Source organism: Phaenicophaeus curvirostris, chromosome 3 (assembly GCF_032191515.1).
Source record: "Phaenicophaeus curvirostris isolate KB17595 chromosome 3, BPBGC_Pcur_1.0, whole genome shotgun sequence".
Taxonomy (NCBI): Eukaryota; Metazoa; Chordata; class Aves; order Cuculiformes; family Cuculidae; genus Phaenicophaeus; species Phaenicophaeus curvirostris.
This window is the reverse complement of record NC_091394.1, coordinates 98468424-98481175: the sequence shown is the minus strand read 5'-3', so window position 1 is coordinate 98481175 and position 12752 is coordinate 98468424. Positions and strand designations below refer to the sequence as shown.

The 12752-nt window shown below is 52.1% G+C and overlaps 2 protein-coding genes across 2 annotated transcripts; both read left to right on the top strand.

Annotated features, from left to right (window-relative positions):
• Window positions 1-2607: 2607 nt before the first annotated feature.
• On the top strand, window positions 2608-7372 carry LOC138718690 (feather keratin-like). The gene is made up of 2 exons (XM_069853190.1): window positions 2608-2876; window positions 7273-7372. The coding sequence occupies exons 1-2, from the start codon at window positions 2608-2610 to the stop codon at window positions 7370-7372; spliced, it is 369 nt and encodes a 122-aa protein (XP_069709291.1).
• Window positions 7373-10138: 2766 nt separating this feature from the next.
• LOC138718652 (feather keratin-like) lies at window positions 10139-10601 on the top strand. The gene has a single exon (XM_069853152.1). The coding sequence runs from the start codon at window positions 10148-10150 to the stop codon at window positions 10484-10486; it is 339 nt and encodes a 112-aa protein (XP_069709253.1). The 5' UTR covers window positions 10139-10147; the 3' UTR covers window positions 10487-10601.
• The last annotated feature ends 2151 nt before the right edge of the window (window positions 10602-12752 follow it).

Genomic DNA, 12752 nt, shown 5'->3' with positions numbered 1-12752 from the left:
GCCTCCTCTTCTTTCTTCTCCCAAGCTTCTTCCAACCCCACCCAGCACAAAGCCAGGGCTACAGTGGCCATTGGGGTGGCTAGAAAGAGATTACAAGCTCCTCCTAGGCTCTACGTCCCCCGCCACAACAACAACACAGAGCAGCACAGGGACACTTCCAGAACATGACACAAGCCCTTCACTTGCCAAGACAAAAATTGCCCCTGCTCATGCACCACTATCCAGACCTCTGATGCCAGCTCCCCAGGAAAGCAGACACTTGACTCTCTTCCCCAGGACGACTCTCTCCCCACCACAGAAGCAAAATCACAGAACTGCAGAATCACAGAATGGTTGGGTTATTTTGGAAGAGATCTCTGGAGATCGCCAAGTCCAAACCTACTGCTAAAGCAGGGTCACCTCAATCAGGCTCTACACGAATGCATCCAGACTGGATTTCGGGAACTCCGGAGAAGTAGACTGCACTCCCTCCCTGGGCAGCCAATTCCAGTGCACCATCACTCTCACAAGAATAACATTTTGAGATGTTTGCTTGGGAAACGCAAGTTCCATTTTGTACCTGATGCCCCTTGTCCTGTAGCTGGGCACCACTCAAAATGATCTGGGCCCATCCTGTTGGCCTAGGCCCTGGTGATATTCATAAGCAGTGATAGGAGCCCCTCGTCCTTCTCTTCTCCAGGATAAACACACCCACTTCTCTGCCTCTCCTTAGGAGACACAAATTCCAGTCCAAACATCATCTTGTACTCTACTGCAGTTTCTCCACTGGTACCTTTTCTGTCTTGAGTTGAGGAGCATGGAACGGGACACAAGACTCCAGATGCAGCCTCACTACCGCAGAGTAGGCAGGGAGGAGCATCTCCCCTGACCTGTTTATTACACACTTCTTCACGCAGCCCAGGATACTACTGGCCTCCTTGGCCAGAAGGGCACATTGCTGGCTCACGTTCAGCTTGGTGTCACATACAAACTCGCTAAGGGTGCACTCAATCCCTGTCTCCGTGTGCCTGGCAAAGGCAGTAAATTGTCCTGGTTCCCCTAAGGACACCAGATGAACACCACACATTACTGGTCTCCACCTGGACATCAAGGCATTAACCGCAACGCTTTGAGTGCACTTGGACTCCTGCATATTCCTTACTCACCGAAACATCCACCCATCAAATCCACATCTCTCTATCGTAGAGACAAGTCTGTTGTGTGCAATAGAATCAAATGATTTGCACAAGGCCAGGTGGATGAGGTAGTTCATCCTCCATTATCCATCAACGCTGTAGTCCCATTGAAGAAAACCTCAAAACTTGTGAGGCACAATTTGCCTTTTGTGAAGCCCTCTTGCCTTTCAGCTATCGCCTCCAGAATTTCCATCTTCCTTGACATAATATCCAGCAGGATCCACCAGGATTCGTGACCATGCCAGGAATAGAGGTAACACTGACAGGCTGGTTGTTGATTTGGGTTTCCCTTTTGCAGTCCATCTCGCAGGTCACTTCTGACACACGTACATTTTTGTCTTGTCTAGGAGCATGTGAGGCGAGAAATCATCAAAACTCAAGGAAAACACCAGCCTTGATTCTTTACTTTTATACAAACCTAGCCACTTTGATGTAGAAGACACAGATGCTTGTCAAACACAATGTTCCCTTTGAAACGACACGCTCGGGACTACCCACAACCTTTTTGTCTGTTCTGTGTCTGACAGCTCTGGGTCTCCCTGCTTGGGGTGCCTTCTTCCCAATGTACCCACGAACCACGCCACACGAGTGCCACATGACGTCCTCACGGACAACATCCCAACTCTGCGATGCTTTGGTTGCCTCTTCGGCCCACCCTGACATTCACCATCACCACCAAGATTTAGACTTCCAGACCTTTGCCTTGAAAGCTGCCACCAGGGCCAAGTAGATGGCATGACATGTTGATGACCTTCTTGCCTCTCCTAATTCGGGCTGAGCTGGGTCGGGCTGCCAGGAAATGGGCTCCCATCATCACAACGCACTCACAAACCACACAAGAAATATACCATGCGATTACCTCACTGACACCATTACACCTCTCCTACGCTTCGGTCACCTCTTGCGCCTGCCCTGGCACCCAACATCGACACCAAGCCTTTTACCTCTAAGATTCTCACTTCAAAGCAGCCGCCACCACATAGTGGACACGTCCTCAAGAGGAGGACATGACATTGAAGAACTGGGGCAAGGAAAACACACCCCACCTCATGACTCGCCACGCTGGGCCAGGACACAGCTGCTGCCTGCAAAATGCACTCATGCACAAAGCCCGTCCCGCCCCTCGCGCACCACCATAAAAGCTGGCCCAGCACCTCTCTCCCTCACAACCTTCCCTGCACACCGTCTCCTCCACGCTCAACAAGGTGAGTCTCAAAACCCTGAGGCTCCTTCTCCTGTCCGACCTCCTCCCTCTCTTCCACCATGCTCTACCCCAGCCTCAACAGCCCACACGCCTCCCCACCACCACAAACCTCACAGACCCACCCACGCCTCCCCATTCCCCTGCCCTCCTCACACTTTGCCCCTCGCAAACCAACATCCTGACCCTTGCTCAACACCTTCTCTTCCAGGGACCCTCCACACCACACCCATGGCCTGTAATGACCTCTGCCGCCCCTGCGCACCCGCCCCGCTGGCCAACAGCTGCAACGAGCCCTGCGTCAGGCAGTGCCAGGACTCCTCCGTCGTCATCCAGCCTTCCACCGTGCTGGTCACCCTGCCAGGACCCATCCTCACCTCCTTCCCCCAGAGCACCACCGTCGGATCCTCCGCATCGGCTGCCGTGGGCAGCGAACTCAGCTACCAGGGAGTGCCTGTCTCCAACGGGGCCTTCGGCTACGGCTACGGCTACGGCTTGGGAGGCCTGGGCTGCTATGGTGGCAGAGGTCTCGGCTGGTTCGGTGGCAGGAGAGGCTGCTACCCTTGCTAAGGGTCCTCTCCACCACACTTGACACCAACCACTCACACCCTGGAAGCCACACCATGGCTTGAAGATGCACGTCCTTGCACCTCGAACTTGCTCCCTTCCACTTGACGCTTTTGTCTTCTCTATTTCCGCACCCACCCAATAAAGTTTTCCTGCATCCCAGCCTGAGAAGCCTCCTCTTCTTTCTTCTCCCAAGCTTCTTCCAACCCCACCCAGCACAAAGCCAGGGCTACAGTGGCCATTGGGGTGGGTAGAAAGAGATTACAAGCTCCTCCTAGGCTCTACGTCCCCCGCCACAACAACAACACAGAGCAGCACAGGGACACTTCCAGAACATGACACAAGCCCTTCACTTGCCAAGACAAAAATTGCCCCTGCTCATGCACCACTATCCAGACCTCTGATGCCAGCTCCCCAGGAAAGCAGACACTTGACTCTCTTCCCCTGGACGACTCTCTCCCCACCACAGAAGCAAAATCACAGAACTGCAGAATCACAGAATGGTTGGGTTATTTTGGAAGAGATCTCTGGAGATCGCCAAGTCCAAACCTACTGCTAAAGCAGGGTCACCTCAATCAGGCTCTACAGGAATGCATCCAGACTGGATTTCGGGAACTCCGGAGAAGTAGACTGCACTCCCTCCCTGGGCCACCAATTCTAGCGCACCATCACTCTCACAAGAATAACATTTTGAGATGTTTGCTTGGGAAACGCAAGTTCCATTTTGTACTTGATGCCCCTTGTCCTGTATGCCTGCTAAAGGTCATCACCATCACCCCTGACACTGACCACCCACACCCTGGAAGCCACACCATGGGTTGAGGATGCACCTCCTTGCACCTCGGACATGATCCCTTCCTCTTGGCACTCCTGCCTTCTCAATTTCTCTCCCCCTCAATAAAGTTCTCCTGCATTCAAGCTTGAGTCGCCTCCTCTCTTCTTTTAAGGTTCTTCCAACCGCACCCAGCACAACACCAAGGCTACACTGGCCATTGAGGTGGCTGGAAAGATGTTGCAATCTCCACGTATGGTTTATGTCCCCAGCCACAACAACTATAGAGAGCAGAGCAGAGACACTTCCAGAACATGACAAAAGCCCTTCGCTTGCCCAGGCAAATCATGCCCATGCTAGTTCACCACTATCCAGACCTCCGATGTCAGCTCCCCTAGGTAACAAACTCTTGACTCTTCCCCAGGACAACTCTCTGGCCACCACAGCAAGCAAAATTACAGAACTACAGAACCACAGAATGGTTGGGTTGGGTTGGGTTGGAAGAGATCTCTGGAGATCTCCCAGTCCAAACCTCCTGCTAAAGCAGGGTCACCTCAATCAGGCTGTACAGGAAGGCATCCAGATTGGATTTCAGTATCTCCAGAACCGGCTGCCCAGTGCTCCATCACCCTTACAATAAATCAGGCTTTGCTCATGCTCACGTTCAACTTCCTGTGCTACTATTTGCGCCTTTTGCTCCTTGTCCAGTAGCTAGCGTCTACTTAGAAGAGTCTAGCCCCATCCTCTTGACTCCTTCTCTTTGCATATTGATCTTCTTTGATGATTTCTCTTCTCAATCTTCTCTTCTCCAAGCAAAAGCAACCAGGGTCTTTCAACCTTTCAAAGTCAGAGAGAAGCTCTAGGCCTTTTAAGCACCTCCATGGCCTCCACTGGACTCTCTCCAATAGTTCCTTGAGTTTCTGGAGCTGGCGATGCTCCACCCCAGGACTTGTTTAAGGCCAGATTGGATAGGGGCTAGGGTAACCTCATCTAGTGGGATGTCCTTCCCCATGGCAAGGGGATGGAACTAGATGATCTTTAAGATCCCTTCCAACCCCAACTATTCTAGGATTCTATGCGGCCTCTCTAGGGCAGAGTAGATGGGGAGGAGCATCTCATTCAACCCTCTTGCTACACTCTTCTTGACACACTCCAGAATACCCTCAGTCTTCACCACCAGTGCACATTGCTGACTCATATCAAGGACAAGGACCTGGCATTTGGCCTTGTCGAACTCGCAGATTTGCATGGGCTCGTGTCCCTAGCTGGTCAAGGCTGCTCTGGCTGGCAACCCTTTCCTCTGGAGAGTCCACAACATCATTCAGCTTGGTGTCATCTGCAAACTGGCAGAGGGTGCACTCAATGCCATTGTCTGCGGCCCTGGAAAAGACCGTAAATAATACTGGTCCCAATATGGACTCCTGACGACACCACTCGTGACTGGTCTCTACCGGGACAACAAGCTATTGACCACAATCCTTCGGCATCCAGATGATTCCTTATCAACCAAGCAATCCACTCATCAGATCCACATCTCTCCATTTAGACAAGGACAGACCTTTCCTCTTGGGTATCCATCATACCACTCAGCTTGGTGTCTTCTTCAGACTCACTGAGGGTGCACTCACTCCCACTCTCTATGTCCCTGACAAAGACAGTGAATAATCGTTGTCCCAGGACAGACACTAGGTGGACACCGCTAGTCACTGATCTCCACCTGTACATCGAGACCTTGACCCCAGCACTCTGAGTGGAACAATCCCGCATAATTCTTACAAACCAAGAGGTCCACCCATCAAATCCACATCTTTCAATGTCAGAGACAAGGGTGCTATGAGTGGCAGTATCAAATACATTACACAAGGCCAAGTAGATGAGGCCAGTTCCTCTTCCCTTCTCCACCAACACTGTAGCCTCACTGCACGCAGCCTCCATTTAGAAAAGGATGATGCGTGAGACACTTTCATATGCTTTGCAGAGGGCCAGGTAGGTGAGTTCTGTTCCTCTTCCCTTCCCCACCAACATTGTAGACCCATCGCACAAAGACTCCAAATTTCTAAGGAACAATTTGCCTTTTGGGAAGGCATCTTGTCTTTCAGCAATCTCCTCCTTAATTTCCACACGCCTTGGCATAGTTTCCAGGAGGATCTGCCACAATCCGTGACATTGGCAGGCACAGAGGTGACACTGACCGGCTGATAGTTGACCTGGGTCTCCCTTTTGCGTCTTTAAAATGAGAGTTACCATCTGCTGCCTTGCTGAGGGTTCACTCCATCCCACTGCTCATGTCATTGCGAAGGATGCTGAACAGATTTGTTCCCAAAGATCCACTTCCTGGGCTACATTAATTGAGATTTCTTTCCATCAGGACACCCTGCCACCCATCACAAGCCTCTGGCCCCAACCATTCAACCACTTGGCAGTTCAACTCGCTGGTCACTTATGCAAAGCATGCATTTTGGTCTTTTCTAGGAGGATGCAAGGAGAGAAAACATAAAAAGCTTCACGCAAAATTCAAGGTAAACACAAGCCTTTGTTCTTTCCCCCTCTACAGACCTACTCACTTTAATGCAGAAGATGCATAGCTTGGTCAAGCATGATGTCCTCTTCAGAAATCCATATTCATACGTCCTCATCAACTTTTCTGACCAGGGTTGAGCAGTGGTTTGTGTGGCTACCAGCAATTGCCATTTCCTCCTCACAATGCACCCACAAACCACACAACAAAAGTGGTAAGCAATGGCCTCACTGACACCATTACACCTCTCCTACGCTTTGGTCACCTCTTGCGCTTGCCCAGACACACTTCAGCAGCACCAAGTCTTTGGCCTCTAACACTCACACTTCAAAGATGCCGCCACCACCAAGTGGACACGTCCTCAAGAGGAGGACATGACATTGAAGAACTGGGGCAAGGAAAACACACCCCACCTCATGACTCGCCACGCTGGGCCAGGACACAGCTGCTGCCTGCAAAATGCACTCATGCACAAAGCCCGTCCCGCCCCTCACACACCACCATAAAAGCTGGTCCAGCACCTCTCTCCCTCACAACCTTCTCTGCACACCTTCTCCTCTGCACTCAACAAGGTGAGTCTCAAAACCCTGAGCCTCCTCCTCCTGTCCAACCTCCTCCCTCTCTTCCACCACGCTCTGCCCCAGCCTCTCCCGCCGACATTCCTCCCCACCGCCACACTCCCCACAGAACCACCCCAACCTCCCAACATCCCTGCCCTCCTCACACTCCACACTTCAAAACCCCCATGCGCCACCACTTGCTCAACACCTTCTCTTCCAGGGACCCTCCACACCACACCCATGGCCTGCAACGACCTCTGCCGCCCCTGCGCACCCGCCCCGCTGGCCAACAGCTGCAACGAGCCCTGTGTCAGGCAGTGCCAGGACTCCTCCGTCGTCATCCAGCCTTCCACCGTGCTGGTCACCCTGCCAGGACCCATCCTCACCTCCTTCCCCCAGAGCACCACCGTCGGATCCTCCGCATCGGCTGCCGTGGGCAGCGAACTCAGCTACCAGGGAGTGCCAGTCTCCAACGGGGCCTTCGGCTACGGCTACGGCTACGGCTTGGGAGGTCTGGGCTGCTATGGTGGCAGAGGTCTCGGCTGGTTCGGTGGCAGGAGAGGCTGCTACCCTTGCTAAGGGTCCTCTCCACCACCCTTGACTCCAACCACTCACACCCTGGAAGCCACACCATGGCTTGAAGATGCACGTCCTTGCACCTCGAACTTGCTCCCTTCCACTTGACGCTTCTGTCTTCTCTATTTCCGCACCCACCCAATAAAGTTTTCCTGCATCCCAGCCTGAGAAGCCTCCTCTTCTTTCTTCTCCCAAGCTTCTTCCAACCCCACCCAGCACAAAGCCAAGGTTACAGTGGCCATTGGGGTGGGTAGAAAGAGATTACAAGCTCCTCCTAGGCTCTACGTCCCCAGCCACAACAACAACACAGAGCAGCACAGGGACACTTCCAGAACATGACACAAGCCCTTCACTTGCCAAGACAAAAATTGCCCCTGCTCATGCACCACTATCCAGACCTCTGATGCCAGCTCCCCAGGAAAGCAGACACTTGACTCTCTTCCCCAGGACGACTCTCTCCCCACCACAGAAGCAAAATCACAGAACTGCAGAATCACAGAATGGTTGGGTTATTTTGGAAGAGATCTCTGGAGATCTCCAAGTCCAAACCTTCTGCTAAAGCAGGGTCACCTCAATCAGGCTCTACACGAATGCATCCAGACTGGATTTCGGGAACTCCGGAGAAGTAGACTGCACTCCCTCCCTGGGCAGCCAATTCCAGTGCACCATCACTCTCACAAGAATAACATTTTGAGATGTTTGCTTGGGAAACGCAAGTTCCATTTTGTACCTGATGCCCCTTGTCCTGTAGCTGGGCACCACTCAAAATGATCTGGGCCCATCCTGTTGGCCTAGGCCCTGGTGATATTCATAAGCAGTGATAGGAGCCCCTCGTCCTTCTCTTCTCCAGGATAAACACACCCACTTCTCTGCCTCTCCTTAGGAGACACAAATTCCAGTCCAAACATCATCTTGTACTCTACTGCAGTTTCTCCACAGGTACCTTTTCTGTCTTGAGTTGAGGAGCATGGAACGGGACACAAGACTCCAGATGCAGCCTCACTACCGCAGAGTAGGCAGGGAGGAGCATCTCCCCTGACCTGTTTATTACACACTTCTTCATGCAGCCCAGGATACTACTGGTCTCCTTGGCCAGAAGGGCACATTGCTGGCTCACGTTCAGCTTGGTGTCACATACAAACTCGCTAAGGGTGCACTCAATCCCTGTCTCCGTGTGCCTGGCAAAGGCAGTAAATTGTCCTGGTTCCCCTAAGGACACCAGATGAACACCACACATTACTGGTCTCCACCTGGACATCAAGGCATTAACCGCAACGCTTTGAGTGCACTTGGACTCCTGCATATTCCTTACTCACCGAAACATCCACCCATCAAATCCACATCTCTCTATCATAGAGACAAGTCTGTTGTGTGCAATAGAATCAAATGCTTTGCACAAGGCCAGGTGGATGAGGTAGCTCATCCTCCATTATCCATCAACGCTGTAGTGCCATTGAAGAAAACCTCAAAACTTGTGAGGCACAATTTGCCTTTTGTGAAGCCCTCTTGCCTTTCAGCTATGGCCTCCAGAATTTCCATCTTCCTTGACATAATATCCAGCAGGATCCACCAGGATTCGTGACCATGCCAGGAACAGAGGTAACACTGACAGGCTGGTTGTTGATTTGGGTTTCCCTTTTGCAGTCCATCTCGCAGGTCACTTCTGACACACGTACATTTTTGTCTTGTCTAGGAGCATGTGAGGCGAGAAATCATCAAAACTCAAGGAAAACACCAGCCTTGATTCTTTACTTTTATACAAACCTAGCCACTTTGATGTAGAAGACACAGATGCTTGTCAAACACAATGTTCCCTTTGAAACGACACGCTCGGGACTACCCACAACCTTTTTGTCTGTTCTGTGTCTGACAGCTCTGGGTCTCCCTGCTTGGGGTGCCTTCTTCCCAATGTACCCACGAACCACGCCACACGAGTGCCACATGACGACCTCACGGACAACATCCCAACTCTGCGATGCTTTGGTTGCCTCTTCGGCCCACCCTGACATTCACCATCACCAGCAAGACTTAGATTTCCAAACCTTTGCCTTGAAAGCTGCCACCAGGGCCAAGTAGATGGCATGACATGTTGATGACCTTCTTGCCTCTCCTAATTCGGGCTGAGCTGGGTCAGGCTGCCAGGAAATGGGCTCCCATCATCACAACGCACTCACAAACCACACAAGAAATGTACCATGTGATTACCTCACTGACACCATTACACCTCTCCTACGCTTCGGTCACCTCTTGCGCCTGCCCTGGCACCCAACATCGACACCAAGCCTTTTACCTCTAAGATCCTCACTTCAAAGCAGCCGCCACCACATAGTGGACACGTCCTCAAGAGGAGGACATGACATTGAAGAACTGGGGCAAGGAAAACACACCCCACCTCATGACTCGCCACGCTGGGCCAGGACACAGCTGCTGCCTGCAAAATGCACTCATGCACAAAGCCCGTCCCGCCCCTCGCGCACCACCATAAAAGCTGGCCCAGCACCTCTCTCCCTCACAACCTTCCCTGCACACCGTCTCCTCCACGCTCAACAAGGTGAGTCTCAAAACCCTGAGGCTCCTTCTCCTGTCCAACCTCCTCCCTCTCTTCCACCATGCTCTACCCCAGCCTCAACAGCCCACATGCCTCCCCACCACCACAAACCTCACAGACCCACCCACGCCTCCCCATTCTCCTGCCCTCCTCACACTTTGCCCCTTGCAAACCAACATCCTGACCCTTGCTCAACACCTTCTCTTCCAGGGACCCTCCACACCACACCCATGGCCTGCAACGACCTCTGCCGCCCCTGCGCACCCGCCCCGCTGGCCAACAGCTGCAACGAGCCCTGCATCAGGCAGTGCCAGGACTCCTCCGTCGTCATCCAGCCTCCTGCCGTGCTGGTCACCCTGCCAGGACCCATCCTCACCTCCTTCCCCCAGAGCACCGCCGTCGGATCCTCCGCATCGGCTGCCGTGGGCAGCGAACTCAGCTACCAGGGAGTGCCTGTCTCCAACGGGGCCTTCGGCTATGGCTACGGCTACGGCTTGGGAGGCCTGGGCTGCTATGGTGGCAGAGGTCTCGGCTGGTTCGGTGGCAGGAGAGGCTGCTACACCTGCTAAAGGTCGTCACCATCACCCCTGACACTGACCACCCACCCCCTGGAAGCCACACCATGGGTTGAGGATGCACCTCCTTGCACCTCAGATCTGCTCTCTTCCTCTTGGCGCTCCTGCCTTCTCAATTTCTCTCCATTCAATAAAGTTCTCCTGCATTCAAGCTTGAGTCGCCTCCTCTCTTCTTTTAAAGTTCATCCAACCTCACCCAGCACAACACCAAGGCTACACTGGCCATTGAGGTCGTTGGAAAGATGTTGCAATCTCCACGTATGGTTTATGTCCCCAGCCACAACAACAATAGAGAGCAGGGCAGAGACACTTCCAGAACATGACAAAAGCCCTTCGCTTGCCCAGGCAAATCATGCCCATGCTAGTTCACCGCTATCCAGACCTCCGATGTCAGCTCCCCTGGTTAACAAACTCTTGATTCTTCCCCAGGATGACTCTCTGGCCACCACAGCAAGCAAAATCACAGAACTACAGAACCACAGAATGGTTGGGTTGCATTGGAAGAGATCTCTGGAGATCTCCCAGTCCAAACCTCCTGCTAAAGCAGGGTCACCTCAATCAGGCTGTACAGGAATGCATCAGATTGGATTTCAGTTTTTCCAGAACTGGCTGCCCAGTGCTCTATCACCCTTACAATAAATCAGGCTTTGCTCATGTTCACGTTCAACTTCCTGTGCTACTATTTGCGCCCGTTGCTCCTTGTCCAGTAGCTAGCGTCTACTTAGAAAAGTCTGGCCCCATCCTCTTGAATCCTTCTCTTTGCATATTGATCTTCTTTGATGATTTCTCTTCTCAATCTTCTCTTCTCCAAGCAAAAGCAACCAGGGTCTTTCAACCTTTCAAAGTCAGAGAGAAGCTCTAGGCCTTTTAAGCACCTCCATGGCCTCCACTGGACTCTCTCCAATAGATTCTTGAGTTTCTGGAGCTGGCGATGCTCCACCCCAGGACTTGTTTAAGGCCAGATTGGATAGGGGCTTGGGTAACCTCATCTAGTGGGATGTCCTTCCCCATGGCAAGGGGATGGAACTAGATGATCTTTAAGATCCCTTCCAACCCCAACTATTCTAGGATTCTATGCGGCCTCTCTAGGGCAGAGTAGATGGGGAGGAGCATCTCATTCAACCCTCTTGCTACACTCTTCTTGACACACTCCAGAATACCCTCAGTCTTCACCACCAGTGCACATTGCTGACTCATATCAAGGACAAGGACCTGGCATTTGGCCTTGTCGAACTCGCAGATTTGCATGGGCTCGTGTCCCTAGCTGGTCAAGGCTGCTCTGGCTGGCAACCCTTTCCTCTGGAGAGTCCACAACATCATTCACCTTGGTGTCATCTGCAAACTGGCAGAGGGTGCACTCAATGCCATTGTCTGCGGCCCTGGAAAAGACCGTAAATAATACTGGTCCCAATATGGACTCCTGACGACACCACTCGTGACTGGTCTCTACCGGGACAACAAGCTATTGACCACAATCCTTCGGCATCCAGATGATTCCTTATCAACCAAGCAATCCACTCATCAGATCCACATCTCTCCATTTAGACAAGGACAGACCTTTCCTCTTGGGTATCCATCATACCACTCAGCTTGGTGTCTTCTTCAGACTCACTGAGGGTGCACTCACTCCCACTCTCTATGTCCCTGACAAAGACAGTGAATAATCGTTGTCCCAGGACAGACACTAGGTGGACACCGCTAGTCACTGATCTCCACCTGTACATCGAGACCTTGACCCCAGCACTCTGAGTGGAACAATCCCGCATAATTCTTACAAACCAAGAGGTCCACCCATCAAATCCACATCTTTCAATGTCAGAGACAAGGGTGCTGTGAGTGGCAGTATCAAATACATTACACAAGGCCAAGTAGATGAGGCCAGTTCCTCTTCCCTTCTCCACCAACACTGTAGCCTCACTGCACGCAGCCTCCATTTAGAAAAGGATGATGCGTGAGACACTTTCATATGATTTGCAGAGGGCCAGGTAGGTGAGTTCTGTTCCTCTTCCCTTCCCCACCAACATTGTAGACCCATCGCACAAAGACTCCAAATTTCTAAGGAACAATTTGCCTTTTGGGAAGGCATCTTGTCTTTCAGCAATCTCCTCCTTAATTTCCACACGCCTTGGCATAGTTTCCAGGAGGATCTGCCACAATCCGTGACATTGGCAGGCACAGAGGTGACACTGACCGGCTGATAGTTGACCTGGGTCTCCCTTTTGCGTCTTTAAAATGAGAGTTACCATCTGCTGCCTTGCTG